Source organism: Centropristis striata, chromosome 17 (assembly GCF_030273125.1).
Source record: "Centropristis striata isolate RG_2023a ecotype Rhode Island chromosome 17, C.striata_1.0, whole genome shotgun sequence".
Taxonomy (NCBI): Eukaryota; Metazoa; Chordata; class Actinopteri; order Perciformes; family Serranidae; genus Centropristis; species Centropristis striata.
In genome coordinates, this window is record NC_081533.1 from 27300458 (window position 1) to 27320180 (window position 19723).

Sequence of the window (19723 nt, forward strand, 5' to 3'; positions counted from 1 at the left end):
TGAAGGTTCGAGGGCCATTCAACGCTTTTTACAGCTTTAATTTTTAGCTTGCATTCATTTAAATAGTTGCTGAATGTTTTGTAGAAATCAAAAAGATTATTTAATTAAAAAAAAAACACTGCCACTTTTTGTTGTAATGTAATATTTATCTAGTTTTACAAAGTTATTTGGTCCTGCATAAAAAATGACAGATGTTGCCAAATATAGCTCAGGAGCTGAAACCAACACATTTTAAGGTATTTTTAATGTTGATTTTATTTTAGTTTACTGGAAACTTTTTTTTAAATTGGAAAGTGTTAGTCATCATTGTAGACAGACTCAACATCAGGTATTGGTGACTCGACTTGGACTTTGCACTGATTTTCCAATATTGCATCAAGTTCTCCATTGTGGCACCTTCATAGAGCTGATACAGAAATAGAAAGGTTGCCATTAAACATAATAATTTAGGGAGTTTAATTTGTTCTTCCAAAGTCGACACAAACTAAAAAGACATTAACATTCCAAAGTTATAATGTGGTCGATTCATTTCTTTATATGCATTGTTCAGAATGTCATTTTTAAAATATGTTTGAGTCTGAGTCACAAAAATCAGGACTTCAGTACTCCGTCCCTGATTGCAGATTTTTTTCAAAAGGCGAGATGTTATATTACTTAATTAACTTGTTTATTGGACAGCTTGTATTATCTTTAGTTATTTTTATTTTTTACACCAAAAAGTTGATACTTTCTCAATTTACCTGTTCACAATGAAAAATATTATTTTACTTTTTTCTGACTATTAAGATGGACTATTGAACTCAGTTTGGCAGAAATTAACATTACAAATCAAATTTGATTAGCAATCAGCCACTCAATTCATATCACCTATTTCAAAATAAAAGCAAAGTTATTTAAAACAACTTCATCTGGGACAAACTAATCCTCTGAATTAACTGGATGTAAATTAGCAGAATAATTTTAGCCTGAAATATAAATATAAAAATAATGTTAATCATCCAAATGGCTATAATTTATCAAATCAAATCAAACTTTATTTATATAGCGCTTTTCATACATAAAAATGCAACACAAAGTGCTTTACAAAAAAAAAAGAATAAAAACAAACAATAAAAATGACAAAACCCACCCCTCCCTCCCCCATATACACATTTGTAAGTATACATACACAAACATGCACACACACGCATTTAGTCATGCAAGCACACAAACACACACTCAGACTCACACACAGCACATGACTTTTTAATGGTTTGATTCTGCAAACTTTTTAATTTAGATTATAGATTTTATACTTTGTAAGGTGACCTTGGGTGACATGAAAGGCGCCTCTAAATTAAATGTATTATTATCGTTTGTCTGATTCTACAGCTCCTTAATACATACTCCTTCTTTAGACACTTTATTTTTACATTACATTTTATTGTATTTTTATATTTTATTGCTTGAAGTATGCCTAGGTTGTTCTTTTTATTTCATTATTTAATTGTGTTGTTATTGTCTCTGTGTGTAATGCTGCTGCTACGCTGTAATTTCCCAGCTTGGGATAAATAAAGTATATCTATCTATGTATATATCAGACAGAAAGAGCATTTATCAATATACAAGAACCACACACACACATCTGGTTGAAACCATCCATTTATTGACAGTCAGAACTCTAAAGAAACATTATGAACATGCATAGGCATGAATTCCCTTTACTGTAAAACTCAAAAGACGAGATGTTGTGTATATCTGTCAGCATGTGTTTGTATGGAGCGGGTCACAGTGTGTGAGAGGAAACACAGGAGGGCGACAGGTCAGTTAATGTTGGAGATGATCTGCTGTTCTGTGCTCCATGTTGACACAAGCACAGACCAACTACCACGAGGAGGCAGACAGCAGTATTTACAGTCAATCCAATATCATGTGAACACAACATGAACCATTTAAACAAGGTTTCATTGTTATTATTAAGGCTGTTTAGGACCGTACTGTTGCAGCTACACTGCCTGAGAATGAGTCACACCCACATTCTTTATACAAGCTGAGAAATCTGAAATAAACAACAACAGAGTGTGAAATCTTCTGACGAACATTGGTTCCTATTCTTATGTTAAGTTGCTGCGACATAGCCTGAGTTCCTGTTTCTGATGCTGCATTGATGTACCGTAGGAAATACGGCTCATTTCAGCTTCCTATTCGAAATACATTGTCCGTTTTAACTTAAAATATAAATGCAAGTTTGTTCAATTCAGACTGGATATTCCTACTAGACATGAATGCAGCACTAACCATGCTTTTAAAAAATAAAAATAAAAAGTTCCTTTTACTTTTGCTTCCTTCATTAGGACTCAGCCCTTGGTGCATTTGAAGCAGCATCTGTATCGACACAAATTCAGTAAACCACGCGCTAATCTCTTCATTTACAGATTCAGTAAAAAAAACACTTTGAATAATAAGCATATAAAATCAATGCTTTTTTTAGCACTTAAGCAAATTGTGATGGTGATTATAAATCATCATAAATCTACATTAATCTTTTAATAACTTAATTTCTATACATGGTAAGATGTTTGCCCACTACAATGACAAAAACTAAACTTTAATTACAGGTGCATCTCAATAAATTACAATATCATAGATAGGTCTATTTCCAGTAGTTCAAGTCAAACAGCCCCAACAAAGTACCGAGTCATATTTCCATATTAAACATACTTTTTAAAATTGGTCTTTTGTAATATTACATTTTTCTTGAGACACTGAATTTTAGGTTTTCATTAAATGTAAGCCATAAAATAAATGAATTAAGACATGAAATGTTTCATTCTGTGTGTAATGGATCTATATAATGTGCTATTAAGTAATATAAATTGTTTATAGTATATGTATATATATATAATTATTTATAGTATTTGTATGTGACTATATCGATTATTCATATATGTATATACTGACCCGTTAAGGGGTAGGACTAGATACGTATTTTTACTTCTTCCTTCCCCCTTTCGAGCTTGCAGAAAGTGTCTGTTATTTTTCTTTTTTTTCTTTCTTAATTTCTTTTTTGTTTCGTTTTTTATTTATTCATCTATTAATATTTAAACCTGTTTTTTTTATTGCCTGCATGTTCTAAATAAAGACAATCAATCAATCAATCATTCAATTTCCACTTTTTGAATTGAATTACTGACAAAAAAATAAACTTTTCTACGATATTCTAATTTAATGAGATGCACCTGTAGGTCATTGGTGCATGGCACATTGGTAACAAATCCAATACTATTTGACATAGCTAAATGGCCAATACAATATCTGTACAATACAACAACAACAAAAAAAAGTCTAATTTGCGGGAGTTTTAATGGCTGACAGCAACAGCAGCATCACTACGCAGCGCTGCCAGCTGTTCTCAGGAGAACTTAAAGTAAACCAGCTTCTTGTATTGAGCCAAGAGTTGAGTTCTCTCTTCGGTTCCAGCCCGACAACACCAGAACGTGGTCGTACTCGTCTAAGCGGTTCACCTGAGCTCTGTGGTCCTGTCGTTTCCTGTCGTCGGTCCTATAACCTGTGAGCTCACAATGCTACAGCAGTCTTTGATGTTTTTCAACAAAGGACATGAAGCTGTGAAGGACCAGCAGATGGCAGCGTTGATGCTGGTGCTGCAGCTTTGTACTGAGAGGGGACAGGGAGGTGAAGACCAACAGGAATTGGCAAAAACGTCCCATGAGCGTGGAGGAATTACTGAACAACGGGGACCGCCCGAGACAATCCTAGTTCTGGCTACGTGAGACTACAATGAGGCCCATCTCTGCGGTCCGATCAAAATCCTTTGTGGATATTTTGCGTCTCTTCAGATGAGGGGCCACCTGGGCCCCTGAGACCGCCCCCCCGACGTTCAGTAATCCATACATGCCCATAAGACAGGCCATTAACCCTCCATTTTTAATTTACCGAACCATGTTATAAAAGTTTTGTTTGTTTGTTTGTTCTACTTCTGTAACACAGAGCTACAGTACTTCAATAGAAAATAATTCAAAGAAAACTACGTCAAAAATACCTATTGTCAGTACGGGAACAAAGAGGAATCATTCAAGCAACCAATCAAGTAGTAATAATAATAATAATGATAAAAAAAATAGGGGATAATGCCCTAAAATGAGTTACAACAACACAACAGTGAACATAAAAAAAAAATCAAACTAATAAGTCTCACAGAGAGGACATGTGGTCCAGCCTGTGGGTTTAGGTTAGCAGCAGGTCACATAAACAGCAGGCAGTCATGGTACCATAGTAACATACAGTACCTCCCTTATTCCTACTTTCAAAGGGAATCTTTTCAGTCATTTATGACCAAAACACTCGATGAGCTGCTTTTTACAGCTTCACTCAGAATGCTTGGTTGTCAAGGCAACAACACACACAGCACCTGACAGATGAAAGAACACAACTAGGTCACCCAGGAGGGACAGACTGACGGAAAAAAAACAAATATTTATCATATTCTCCTCTTAATCTGTGTGTGGTCTCTCCTCCTGTGTGTGTGTGTGTGTGTGTGTGTGTGTGATTAGACCAGGGCTCTCAGAGGGAAGGACAGGGCGGCTCCTATGGACAGGCCCAGGGCTAAGAAGAAGGTCATCAGGGCTCCTGCGGTCTCTGCGTCCTTCGGCTCCACCAGCCTGATGAGGAACAAAAAGCTGCTTTTAGTGGAGGTTTAGTGTGTCACGGTTTTGCAGTGTTGCCATGGTGATTCGGCTTGAACAAGAGGTGCTTTTAAAAAACACCTTGTTGGTAATTTCAAGAGCACTAGAGCACAAGAACACTTTTAGACCAACGCAAACCTGGTTCTAGTGCTGAGCTGGTGCTTCTCAGGACCCGTTTGCTTTTCCACAAGAGACACGTCATTACGTCACTGTGTACGTCTGAAACGTCTCCGCTCTCCACAACTACTCTACTGGTCAAACGTTTTAGAACACACCAACTTTTCCAGAATTTAATTGAAAATGATGCAGTTTAATGTCTCAGTGTACTCTGAAATTAATGCACATTTGCAACATTTAAAATTCTTTATTGAGCATGATAGTGTTTTGAAAGTAAAAAAAAGATTCAAAATCACATTTTATGTTGGACTAAAGGACTAAAAAAAGACACAAAATGACAAAAAAAGACACAAAATGACCACAAAAAAAAGACACAAAATGACTTACAAAGACATGAAAAGAATTCAAAAATGGACAAAATAGCCCAAGACTCCATAGAGTTAAGTTGTTAACCCATTTCTTGTTCCCTGAAAAAGGCCTACTTGTATAATTCTGAAATGTACATTATTTTTCAGTTTTTGTTAACCTTACCTTTTATTTTATTTACCTCTGGCAGTTCACCACTTACCTTTGTACCCTTTCAAGCTGTTCATTTGACTTAAACTGCTTGAATTTCAATAAAAAACTGGAAAAATTGGGGTGTTCTAAAACTTTTGACCGGTAGTGTATAATAACAACAATGTTGGACTACATCGTCTCTTTACAAATGTGACTCCTGGCTTTGCGAGTCTACACCGGCATCCACATCTGTGCTGCTTGTCTTGATCGCTACGGACAGAGATCACATTCTTATTAAAACTGAAGGTTAGATGTTAATGTTAGACTTTGTTGTAAGCTAACGCTAGCCGCTAGGTCTAACTAGTTATCTAGGAAAGACTAACTAGTATCCATTAGATTTTATCCCAATACTTGAGTCAGGATACAATATTATTGCGATTTTAAGCATTTCGTGATATGGTGAGTATTGCGATACAATTTATTACAGTTTAACTGCATTTTGTGTCACACAAATCAAATTCAATCAAGGATTAACATAAATAAAGCCAAACTTTGCAGCGTTATTTCGACAACTTCCTGACCTGCTCTCCTGACCTGGTGCCTATAGATTCCTTAGATGTGGTAGCTTCATTTGCTACCATTATCTCCAGTATATTCCTAAAAGTGAGCACGTCAGAACGCTAAATATCAATACTTGGCAGCCATGAATCAATATAATATTGCCACACAAAATATCGCAATACTATGCTGTATTGATTTTTCCCCCCACCTCTAGTATCCATCACATTGGTCTTGTTGCTTACAATAACCAGCCCCCGATGTAAGCGGTTCGTGGTTCTAGACCAGCAAAGACTTGGTGCTGCTCTGGAACCAGTTTTCCTGGCTGAGCTGGTTCTTTGGCAGTCAAAAAATGAAGAACTGCTTCAAGATTAGGAACAAGCTCCAAACCATCCCTGCAACTGCCTTGGTGGTAAAAGGGGTATGGCTGTTGCATTGCATGGTATTCATGAGCTGTAATGACACTAAGCCACCAATTTGATAGTATTAACGCTGAGCGTTTGGCCATTCAGTGTATTTACATTCTCACCTCTGTTATTCCCGCAAGGATTCAAATTATTTCTCTGATTTTAACTTGTCAATAATATCCTGAATGTTTTCTACTTACTGTCCTGCAGCTGTGTCAAAACCAAGGAGAGGGTTGAAATTCATCATCATTTGCAAAATGTATTCTCAATTGTTTTCCCCTTTTTATTTGAAACTGTGTATCTCGGCAACATATTACTAGACGGCTTTAGCAATGCAGACAAGAAATTGCTTTATATTCTTTTAGCAGCAAGCAAAAAGGCCGTTACCAGGAGATGGCTCAAACCTGAGCAACCACAAAATGAGGACTGGATCAACATCATACAATGGAAAAAGTGACTTTTCATCTAAAGTTACAAATGGACTCATTTTACAAAACCTGGTCAAAATGGACTGAATATGTTAAGCCTACAAGTTCTGATTTTATTTAAAACTGTCCTTTAACTAACAACGACTGCTGCAAAGAATGATGATAGGAGAAAATGATTACGCTGTGTGATATTGGTACCCCACACCCCAACTGTTCTTGTTCTTTGTTCTGTATAAAATGTTAAAAAAATTCCTCAATAAAAAGTGAATTTAAAAATAAATAAATTAAAAAAAAACGAGGAGAGACCTCTGGGTCTGAAAGCCTTTAACCTGCATTCTTTCCTATGGCCAGCAGGGGGCAGATCTACAGCTGACAAAAAGCTGATTGTGTAGAAGTCTACTTCTCACTTGCTTTACTCAGTAAATATTAACCTTGTTTGTGCTAGTGTTAGCTTATAACTTAGCAAGATGATGATGGCGAAAAAAATCATGCTTCTAACGTGACGTGTGAGACACGAAGGAGAAGATGGACCCTGATGAGAAAGACAGACTACGATGTCTTTGCTATACAGGTGATGGACGAGGTGCGGAGATTATAAATGTCATATTTTGAATAGAAACAAAACAATCTTGTTAACATTAGTCCTGGTTTATACGATAAAATGGCACAATACCGCCGTTTGTTTACATTAGGAACAACTCATTGACCTCCGCTGGTATGACTGGTGCTGCTGCTCTCTGATTGGTGGCTTCCTCCCAGTTATATATAACCCATAACATATATAGTGCCTTTTACAGGCATTGTTAATGTCTTATACCAAAACACAGCTTATTCTTACAGTTCCTGTGGATCTCTATTCTCCTAGCCGCCTAGGTGTGCATCACATTATTATACTATATAGCTAAATACACTACCGGTCAAAAGTTTTAGAACACTCCAATTTTTCCAGTTTTTTATTGAAATTCAAGCAGTTCAAGTCAAATGAACAGCTTGAAAGGGTACAAAGGTAAGTGGTGAACTGCCAGAGGTAAATAAAAAAGGTAAGCTTAACCAAAACTGAAAAATAATGTACATTTCAGAATTATACAAGTAGTTTTTCAGGGAACAAGAAATGGGTTAACAACTTAACTCTATGGAGTCTTGGGCTATTTTGTCCATTTTTGAATTATTTTCATGTCTTTGTAAGTCATTTTGTGTCTTTTTTTGGTCATTTTGTGTCTTTTTTTAGTCATTTTGTGTCTTTGTAAGTCATTTTGTGTCTTTTTTTAGTCATTTTGTGTCTTTTGGTGTCTCTTTTTGTCATTTTGTGTCTTTTTTTGGTCATTTTGTGTCTTTTTTTAGCCCTTTAGTCCAACATAAAATGTGATTTTGAATCTTTTTTTTACTTTCAAAACACTATCATGCTCAATAAAGAATTTTAAATGTTGCAAATGTGCATTCATTTCAGAGTACACTGAGACATTAAACTGCATCATTTTCAATTAAATTCTGGAAAAGTTGGTGTGTTTTAAAACTTTTGACCGGTAGTGTATATTTAAACCCTGAATGTGTATGCTGCAATCAAAAGCACACTAAGATGTGACAGTCTCCAGATCAGCAGTAAAAGGAAGCACAAACACTTTAAAGTCCTGAAGTTGTCATTATTGAATGTGATGTTTTTATGGTGCAGCAGTGATGAGCATGTTTGGACTCACTGTGGTGCGTAGGACATGGAAAGGCAGACGAAGTAGCCGCTGGACAGAGAGAAGAGCGCCATGATGATGGAAAAAGCAGCGTCGTGGCTGAAGTAAACAGGAAGGTATTTGCGACCCTGGACGTTACAGAGCATCAGCAGAGGGACGAACAACACCCTGGAGACGACCAGCACCGGGAACAGACGGGACTCTTTGTTAGGCTGCAGAGGAAACAGGAATGGGGAGAGGAAAAACAATGAGATCAGGTACAAAGAGATAGTTTATCCTAGTCAAAACACATAAATACACATTCATGCTTGTGCAATATTTAGAAATACTGACATAAAATGACAGCAGGTTGTAATGTACACCCAGTGGTGGAAAAAGTATTCAGATCCCTTACTTAAGTAAAAGTCCTGCATTCAAAACTTACTGAAGTAAAAGTACAGAAGTATCAGCATCAAAATGTACTTAAAGTATCAAAAGTAAAAGTACTCATTATGCAGAATGGACCCACTCAGATTGTTTCATATATTCTAAAAATATATTGTTGGGTTATTATTTTTTGATGCATTTATGTACGGACCGTTTTAATTTTCTCAAGGTAGGGCTCATTTTAACAACTTAATATACTCTTATGATGTTCAATTTAAAACATGTTAACATGTTAGCAAACATTTCATATTAATTATGTTTTTATGTTAAATCTTGAACTGAAAAGTAACTAAAACTGGCAGCTAAATATAGTGGAGTAAAAAGTACAATATTTGCCTCAAAATGTAGTGAAGTAGAAGTATAAAGTAACATAAAATGGAAATACTCAAGTAAAGTACAAATATCTCAAAATTGTACTTAAGTACAGTACTTGAGTAAATGTACTTAGTTACATTCCACCACTGTATACACCAAATATACTTGTAACTGTAAGCTGGATGTGCTGCGGTGGGCTTTCCTGTATAGCTTAGTTGGTTACAATAGGGACAATATTAGGTTTATTATTAGGGCTATATTAGGTTTGATTTCTAGCTGCGAGCTAACATTAGCCAACAATAAAAGATGTGTTCATCCAACTCTGTTACTATTAATTACTAACCGTATGAATTACTTCCTGTTGCTAACACATACAGCTTTCAAAATAAGAGCACATGGATGTGTGAATAAATATAATGTCTTAAATAAAACACACAAGAACCCTTATTAGCATTTACTATAATTCCCTACATGTTTACAATTACTAACTAATTGAAATATGCAATCATTAAGATCAGTGTATCTGATGGAATAGTGGCATTAGAATATGTGAGAGGCCACCAAATTTGGGCTTTTATAGCAAAAAAATTCTCCTGGGGGGCATGCCCCCGGACCCCCGAGCCGGCTACTTCACCCCACTGGCTGGCTACTCCATGTCCCAGTGGAAGGCATGTTCACAGTGATTAAAAATGTCACAATCGGATAACAATAATACAGTGTTGCCCGACTGTGAAAAATGCACATTTAGCTCTCAAAGTGCACACCGATTGATGCATTTTACTTAAAAATGTAAAAAAAAATTCTCCGAGGGGGGGGGGGCAAGCCCCCGTACCCCCCTTGATGGTTCGGGTCCCCCCACCGTAATCTCATAAAATCCTGTGGGGATGTGCTATATGATATAGATATACAGTACTGGTCAAAAGTTTTAGAACACACCAACTTTTCCAGAATTTAATTGAAAATTATGCAGTTTAATGTCTCAGTGTACTCTGAAATTAATGCACATTTGCAACATTTAAAATTCTTTATTGAGCATGATAGTGTTTTGAAAGTAAAAAAAAGATTCAAAATCACATTTTATGTTGAACTAAAGGACTAAAAAAAGACACAAAATGACCAAAAAAAAGACACAAAATGACTAAAAAAGACACCAAAAGACACAAAATGACTAAAAAAGACACAAAATGACTTACAAAGACATGAAAATAATTCAAAAATGGACAAAATAGCCCAAGACTCCATAGAGTTAAGTTGTTAATCCATTTCTTGTTCCCTGAAAAAGGCCTACTTGTATAATTCTGAAATGTACATTATTTTTCAGTTTTGGTTAAGCTTACCTTTTTTTATTTACCTCTGGCAGTTCACCACTTACCTTTGTACCCTTTCAAGCTGTTCATTTGACTTGAACTGCTTGAATTTCAATAAAAAACTGGAAAAATTGGGGTGTTCTAAAACTTTTGACCGGTAATGTATGAAGAGGAGATGTAGAAATGACCTTACCCAACGGATCAAGGTGGTGATGGTCCGACCGAACCAGTCGTTGATGTTGAAAGTCAAGAAGCAGCACACGGAGATGAAGAAGCGGTCTGAAGAGACAACGAACAGCAGGAGACGTGAGGGAAAGTAGAAGGTGTGTGTGTGTATATTATAACATCTGCAGTGTGTGTGTGTGTGTGTGTGTGTGTGTGTGTGTGTGTGTGTGTGTGTGTGTGTGTGTAGAACTGAGGCGAGGTCATACCCCATTTTCCTGGGAACAAGGTCTTGACATCTGCAGTCACAGCAGGGAACACGGACAGAGTGACTGTAAACACAAACGTCACACAGAACGCCATCACCCAGATCTGAAAATTAAAGGAAAAATCTAGTCAATATTTTAGATGTTTGACCCCTTACTGTTTTCTTTTTTAGAGCAATGGAGGGCAGGGGATGTTCAGGTGTAGATATCACGATCAACAGTAGAGTAGAATTTTTTTCTAGTCATAAATCAGAACTACAAAAACAATAAATTATTATAAATTAAAATATACTGTGAACAGGTATAAGACTTTAGAACATTATGATGTGAATACATTCCCATACTAAATTATATCACAAATGTTGATGCAGAAATGTTTTGGTTGATAACAACTGTTACAAAGTTTTTTGCTAAATTTGATACCGTTTTTGACCCCGCGAGAAATGATAAAAAATGGTCAAAAATTCCTCCAAAATACCACAATAAGATAACAAGATCATGACAAGCTGTGGTTTGGAAACTAAAACTCTAAATAGGACCCTAATTTACAAAATGAACACCATGCTGTATTGAAGATTTAAAACTAGCGACTCATTATAAAAATGTTGTGAGATCAGACTTCTTTTTGCAATCGGTGTAGTCGCCACCTGCTGGCCGGAATTGCCACTAAACAGTAAGGATGTTTATTTAGCTTTTAATGTTATTCCTACTTAGTCTTTTTAACAATGCAATAAATTGTTTGCATGATGCATAATCATTCATTACAATGTTAAATATTATTTAATAAAGTTTTATGTTTGAGAATGTAGCTCTCTGGGTACAGTTGCAGAGCGGTGAAACTCGCACATAAAAAAGATCTATTTTCATTCACGCTCCATAGATAAAGTTATCGGCCGCCGTATCAGTTATCGGTTAATATAAAAAAAAAAAAAGCTTTTATTCTTTTCTCTTCTTTTCTTCTTTAACATATAGCACTCCTTTAGCGATGACAGTTAGCTCTTAAAGTTATGTACTTACTTGATTCCTGTGGTCTATGTTTAGTACCATCAGGTTGAATGCACTTATTGTAAGTCGCTTTGGACAAAATCATCTGCTAAATGACATGTAATGTAATGTAATATTCCCTCTAAAATCAGTATCGGCCCCCGACTCATAATAAATGGATTCAGGACGTTCTGCAGTGCATTACACTAGAGAAAATTAGGCTTTCCTTAAAAGGGTCCTCAGGCAGTTTCTATAAGATGTGGCAGCCCTTTACCACATACATTGAATCTCTGAATATTGTAGCAGAAACCTGAGCCCCCCCCCCCCTTATTTTATTTTTTTTACTATTTATTTAATTTATTTTTAATTTAATTTACTTATTCAATTTTTTTTACTTATTTATTCCTTATTACTTTATTTTCAATATTCATATGTGTATGTATGTTTTTATTTTATTTTTATTTATTTATTTATTTATTTTTAATGGCTATGTATCTGTATCTTTCCTTAGTATTATGTCTCTTCACTTTCTGTTCCCTCGTTTGTAACCTGTGCCTTGCACATGTATGTCGTGAGTATGAATGGATTGAATGTGTGTAGTTCAGGGTGGGTGGATGGTTACATCTGGGCTGATATGTCCATAATAACTGGATCTTAAGCTTGTTTTGGAACCATTGTCTTTTGTAAGAACTGAGATCCTGACTGTTTGTAAAGAAAGAAAAAACCAATAAAGAAAGTCTGGATTAAAATCAGTATCGGCAACTGTCAAAAATCCCACATCAGTCGGGCTCCATTTTAAAAAAGCTAGGTTCACCTTCTTGAAGACCTCTTTGACGGAGGCCTTGGCTTGTCCCTTCTCCACCTGCTCCTCTGACAGGAAGCTGTGCTGAGTCTTGTGCTGACTGGTGTCCACCTCAGTGTTCTCTGCGCTGGCGTCCTTGGTGGCGCTGCTGGTCACGGTGCCGTTAGCGTGGCCGTTCAGCTTGCCGTTCTCCACTGCGCTGCCGTCTGCATTCACACAAATGATTCCATTGTTCCACTTCCACATAAACAACATTATCTCTTAACATGGTCAAAGAAAACATTTCAAATGTGACATCTGATTGAGCGAGGTAATTGCGTTTTTTTAGCTCTCATAGAAAACACTAAAGAGAAATGTGAGTCTCTCTGAGAGTAACAGGCTCGACCTTTGTCTGGGCCCTGCCATCACTCTAATTGGATAACTCAGGGGTTAATGCGCTTAACAAGATAATGTTCCACTGAACTGATTTCATTCAGTCAGACTCAGTGGAAAAAGCAAACAGATGTTCTCTCACTCATTGACTAATGTTGAATGATTTCAATTTCCACAAGTGTTAAAAGGTTGCACTCCTAAATTAGCATGCATGATGTTAAGTGGCCCAGTTTGGTGACAGATAAAGTGACAAAAAAAAAAAGTTGGTTGAAGCCAAAAACTCACCTTTCAGTAACTCCTCTGTGGTGCCTGGCTCATACCTGCTGCTTTTGTTCAGGTAATATTGGGCAAAGTCCTGCATGGAGACACCAAATAACACAAATTAGGCTTCACAGATGGAATACAGCAAGTTAATACCTCTGAAAACTAGACCAAGACGGAGTTTAGTGAGATTTCAGAAACAACAAATTTCACTAGAAAAGTCTCAACCAGTTGTGTTTTTAAGGTCTATACAAAAGCGTAATGGTATCATAACGGAGCGTCCTCAGTTCCCCCAACTGTTTAAACGTAATAAGGAAGTAATAAACGTGAAGATAGGGCCAAACTTCTCAATTAACCCATTGAAGCCTGTAAAGCGGATACGTCGTTTTGTAACGTTTTATAAGCTCTCAAATACTTTTTGAATTTCATTTCTACCTGCTACAGAGGCTGAAAAATCTATTATTTAGTAGAAGCGTTGACACTTCTGTTGAATTTCCAGAAAAACTTCAGGTTTTAGGGGCTTATTTTAAAATCACCCAGAGGTTTTACAGGCGTTTTAGGCGTCAATGGGTTAAAAGAACCAATTTCTTGAGTTAAATCTCACTCAATTGCAATTCCAGGCTTTCTTATAGTTAAGATTGCAGCGAAAAAAACAAAAGAAAGATTTATTCATCTTATTCTGTGCCTCACTTTAGGTGATCATAACATAATGGGTAGAGAATTAATCTCTATTCAAATTAAAAAAAACAAAATGGCTTTATTTATCCCCGAGGGGAAATTCAGTTAGTCTGGTAACTCTGGAAGAATGACACAGCCTGATGGCTGTAGGAGCGAAGGATCTTTTGTATCAGCACTGCAGTGAGGATTAAGAGCAGCAGGATAAAGACCAGGCTAATCTGCAGATAAGACTGAACTTTTCAATAGCTTTTTAGCCTCAAAAAAAGCCAGAATATGGCCTTCAACAGAAGTGGTAGAGCTTGTTTTTTTAGCCTATAACTTAACTGTTGACTCAGCTGAACACATGGTTGCTCATAGGGACCACAGCTGTTGAAAACACGAAAACATACAGGTGTCGTTGTAAAGTGAGGTTGTATGAGGTACTTACCCACAGTCAATGTATTACCTGCAGTAGATGACGGTCTGAGAGTTCCCAGTTTAGAGAACCAGACACGCTCCAGGCAGGAAATTAATGAATGAATCGCTGCAGATGGGGACTGACATAAAACATATTTTAACCACCTAAACAAAGGCACACCCTAAAAACGTTATACCTGTTTATGTGTACGCTATAATAACATTATGTCCACCGATTTTTGTTGCTATTGTTGAGTTAATGCTCTCACCTATTAAATGTTATTTGTTTTGTTTTTCATGTATGATGGGCAAACATGATATGTTTTTGTGTATTGTTTATTGGTCATGTATTTTGCGTTTCGGCATTGATTGATTGTGGGCGTGTCAAATAAAAGGGCCATCAGACACAGCTGTGTGTGGTTGATGTCATGATGACACAAGAGACAGCAAATCTCAGTGTTTCACTCTGATTGTTCTTGTTCGGTGTTGCTTATCTCGCCACTTTAATCTGGAGCTGTGAAGTTGACTCTGCTAACAGCTATCCACAGCCGTTTCATTTGGCTAATTTTTTTCTCAACTGGATTCTTACGCAGTAGCACACCTACGCTTTGCAACTTTGCTGGAAGTTCTACGGTTGAGAAAACTGTAGAACTTCCATGTTCCAACACATATGCACGCACACTTAAATGCTGTGTGCACTGCCACAGATCAGCTGTTTTGGTCAGAATCCAGTAGTAGTAGTAGCAAAGCATAAGTGCGCTACAGTGTAAGAATACGTTTAAGTTCTACGGTTGAATTTTGTGACATAAAAATCGGTGGACATTGTTAATATAGCGTACACATAAAGGAGTAGAACATTTTTAAGGTGGGCCTTTGTTTAGGTGGTTAAAATATGTTATGTATGACAGGCCGTCTGCAGTCTGTTTCCTGCCTGGAGCGCATCCAGTTCTCCAAACTGGAACACACAGACCAACATCTACTACAGGAAATACATCGTCTGTGGGAAAGTACCTCACAAACTTTCCCTTTAAGACTTTTACTTTATTCAGGACTGATACAGTTGAAACCAGAAGTTTACATACACTATATAAAAAGACACATATGCTTTTTTTCCTCACTGTCTGACATGAAATCAGACAATCACTTTTCCTGTTTTAGGTCCGTTAGGATAGTGTATGTAAACTTCTGGTTTCAACTGTATAATCAGGAGGATCTGGATTACAAACTCTTTTTTTCCCACAATCCAAAGTCCTACTATGTAAACAAACATCTTCAGTTGGATACACTGATTCCTTTTAATCATTTTAAAGACATTCTTATTCATCTTATGATTTCTGAATGTGTATGTGCTCATTGAATTTATTGTGCTTCTGTTGATTATAAATTATTATGGATATGTAGTGTAATGTGTTAAATTGTATTTGTACTGTAATCAGGGCGCCATTGGAAATTGGCCCTCCCTGAATAAATAAAGGTGAAATGAATGAAATGAATGAAATGAATGAATCTAAAAAGCTGTTTAATATCCTGATGTATAATTCTACAATGTCCTTTAGCGGACGTTATCCGAAGCGACATACATTTGAGAGATCATACATCACAAGCAAAAGATGATGCAACAATCAGGGGTCAAAAAAGAGATGGCACCCAAGTTTAGGAAGAAACAAGAGGATTATGGGTAATGTAGTCATGCAGAGCGAGGTGCTGACTGACCAGTCGGGGTAGCAGCAGGTAGCTGAAGAGCGTGACCAGCGTCCCGACACATGGCGTGATGAAGTAACCCAACGCTGCCGTCTCAGAGTCTGCATCACCTGAGGGACAAACGCGACTTAGCTCATTGGGGATTCTGGGAGAGAGACGTATCATATGAAAGGAGACACTGTGTGTTTGAAACAGAACAGATCGTGTTGTGTGGCGTCATGCTGATTCGACTAGCTCGACATCCACTTTGAATGTCCTCTGTTACTAAGCAACTGGGGATTAGGCACCCGGTGGCGTTTTTGTATGTGTGTGTGTGTGTGTGGGTGGCTCACTGGCTATGGCGAGCAGCATGGCGATGGCAGCGAAGGTCCCGGCGAGGCCCTGGCCGCTCATGAAGATGGCGCTGTACTTCTGGGGAAGCAGACCCACCAGGCCGAACAGACTGCCCTGCAGCACGGCTCCAAACGCTGCGGGAACAAGCAGCCAGTGTTGGGGGAAGTATTCAGATCCCGTACTTAAGTAAAAGTACTAATACAACACTATGAAATTACTCCACTACAAGTAAAAGTCCTGCATTCAAAACTTACTGAAGTAAAAGTACAAAAGTATCAGCATCAAAATGTACTTAAAGTATCAAAAGTAAAAGTACTTGTTGTGCCGAATGGACCCACTCAGATTCTTTCATATATTCTAAAAATATATTGTTGGGTTATTATTTTTGATGCATTTATGTACGGACCGCTTTAATTTTCGCAAGGTAGGGCTCATTTTAACAACTTAATATACTCTTATGATGTTCAATTTTAAACATGTTAACATGTTAGCAAAGATTTCATATTAATTATGTTTTTATGTTAAATCTTGAACTGAAAAGTAACTATTATTAGTATTTGCCACAAAATGTAGTGAAATAGAAGTATAAATTTACAGAAAATAGAAACACTCAAGTAAAGTACAAATATCTCAAAATTGTACTTAAGTACAGTACTTGAGTAAATGTACTTAGTTACATTCCACCACTGCAAGCAGCGTTTCATTTAAAGTTACTCATGTTCACTTCCCAGCTTCTCTTTATTACAGGCTGAAACACACACACACACACACACACACAGCCACCACCACTCACAGTTGATGAACCAGATTGTTGCCATGGTCACAGAGAAGAAGCGGTCTGCCTCCATGGGCACTTTGACCAGCACTGCTGTGAGGATGAAGAGCAGCAGGATGAAGACCAGGCTACCTGCGATACGCATTGCCTCCGATATCCTGAAACAAGAAACACATCAGTCATTTACACTAGCGGGCTCTCTACGCATCACACTGAACAGGATATACACCACAGAGGAATATCTGGACATGAGACCATGCTCAAGGTACAGACACTCTTCTGATATTTTGAAATTTCCTCTCAGAAGACTTTATAGGGCGCTACAGGAATGAGTTCTTCAACCCAGAAGTAAGTTAGCATTTAAGCGCCATGGGGCCTATCCTTTCTAACTCAATGACGATTCTTAATGGGGGTTTTTGTATGACATAAAATATATGGGTCAGCTACAAAACTGCGCAAACTTCAGGTAGCATACAATGACTGTCTGAGGATACTAGTGAAAAAGCCCAGGAGTAGCAGTGCTAGTAAGCTCTTTTGTGACTCAGGGCTCAGCACTTTACAGGCTCTCTTGAGGAACCTGATGTTTAAATTTATGTCTGGACTTGATGAGTCACAAAACTGTATTATAATGATGCTCACAAGTCCCAAGTGCAGCTCGGTCAGATATCAATCATATCTGTGGAAACATTGGTATGGGTGCCTTTTAAAACTCTCATGAGTAAGAGTATGTTTGAATGTGTTTATGTATCTGTTGTTTTTTGTATGTTGTATGTCTTGCTATTGGGTCTAGAGCCTGTAATAAAGTTTATATATACATTAGTAAATACCCCACTTGTGAAATTTGGAGTTTTTAAGTATCCTTAGAAAGGTGGTGGCTAACAAGTGGCTAAATGAGACTACCGTGGTTGTCGGGGGCATTAAACGTCATCACGCAGACGGAAGTCCGCTTCACAGCCTCTAATCGTGTTTTTCAGTGCTTTTGCAAACTCTTGCAGATTCTAATTTATGTTATTAAACAACTCATTAGACTACTACTACTGTCTGAAGCTAGCGGTAGTGACTTAGAAGTCATTTACTTTTGTTGGCTGCATTAACGCTTCAAACATAATTTAAGTGTTTTTCATTTGTAAAGATTATCCTGCTGGACAAAATGTGTAAGCATCAGAAACGTGTGTTTGCCACAGAGCTTATTTTCTGTAATGATCCAAAAATCCAAGGAAAAAATCCCATGGAGATACTACTTCCGGGTTGGTCATTTTGTTTGCTCTCTCTCTCTATAAATGTTCAATTTAACTATTTGATGCACACCAGTATAATGATCCTAGTCCCCCATGCAACACGTCTGCATTAAAATATTCAGTTTTATATTTATTACATGTTTCTATTTGGATTCATTTTAAACTTGCATGCAAAAATGAAGAAATGCAACCAAAAAAAAGGGAAAAAAAGAGTAGATCTTAAATAAACAAAATGCTCAGTGACTGATTCAGCAAATTTGTAGTTATTTGCCTGTTTGTTTCACGTGTTCACTGCATACTTGACAGGAACTTTTGGACATTGGATCTGAGGATCCTATACATTTTAACCCTTATCTCAGATCAGCATGACAAGAGAAGTGCTAGCAGGCTGCGTTGAGATCGCAAACAAAGCTCATTACTTATTGTCTATTGTGGAAAAATAGTTTTAGATTCTTGATATTTAAACAATAAACATTTCCACAACATTTAATTAAATCATGTCTCATAGACAAATGGGCAGACAGGCCAACTGCAGGGGATTAACATGTGTATTGCATGGCAATTAACTGAACTGGTTCCCAATCTACGTTTCTATTGTTTCTTAGAAGTTTATGTGTCTCACTACTTTCAATGTCTGGTTCCTGTATGTTAATCTCATTAAGACGCTACTTCACCTGTAACTTCCTCCTCTCTTTGATCATGTAAGGCTGAAATGTTGTATATAAGGAAGAAAGTTTACTTTGTCGAGAGAGATTGCTGAGACTCTCTCCATGTACACGTAACTAAAAACTCTGATTGATCACACCGGCTCATTCCATTTTTCTTCAATATTTTGGGAAGAAACTGCATCTACACTATCACTAGCATGTCCACCCCAATGTACGGTCGCTGTGGATCAATACTCATAAATGGATTATGGACTGCAACACACACAAACTAATCCAGAACGTGATCTGTAACACCTGGATGGGTGGGGGAGTGTGTATGCCAACGGCTAAAAGAAAACGACCTGACAACTTGTACTCTATGTTCAGGGTTTTGTAATTTACCACATCCCATGCAGAACAAGTTGTATCTTAATTGTCTATAAACAGCCTTGGCACATTTCAGAGTATAGATATCAGTATCATCTGACAGTGAATCAACATAAGTAAACAGGTATTTAAAAAGAAACTGAAATGTTATTTTATACAAGCTGTACATTTTTAAATGTTCTTACCTTTTCTTTCCTTTTCTTACCCTTTTTAGGTTTATAGTGATTGACCTTACCTGTAAATGTTTGATATATTGAGAATATGTTTTTCTGTATATTCTGTGTTGTTCCTGTGGACCCCA

At 37.1% G+C, this 19723-nt stretch overlaps 1 protein-coding gene across 1 annotated transcript in view; it reads right to left on the reverse strand.

Annotated features, from left to right (window-relative positions):
* Window positions 1-3470: 3470 nt before the first annotated feature.
* The window catches only part of LOC131989845 (equilibrative nucleoside transporter 2), a 29971-nt gene continuing 13718 nt past the window's right edge, over window positions 3471-19723 (reverse strand). The window contains exons 5-13 of the mRNA XM_059355192.1: window positions 17169-17308; window positions 16375-16509; window positions 16055-16152; window positions 13292-13361; window positions 12647-12840; window positions 10852-10954; window positions 10614-10699; window positions 8385-8584; window positions 3471-4658 (exon numbers count right to left, since the gene is read on the reverse strand). Coding sequence (XP_059211175.1) covers window positions 4547-4658; window positions 8385-8584; window positions 10614-10699; window positions 10852-10954; window positions 12647-12840; window positions 13292-13361; window positions 16055-16152; window positions 16375-16509; window positions 17169-17308 — 1138 coding nt within the window. The 3' untranslated portion in view covers window positions 3471-4546. The remainder of the gene's footprint in view (window positions 4659-8384; window positions 8585-10613; window positions 10700-10851; window positions 10955-12646; window positions 12841-13291; window positions 13362-16054; window positions 16153-16374; window positions 16510-17168; window positions 17309-19723) is intronic.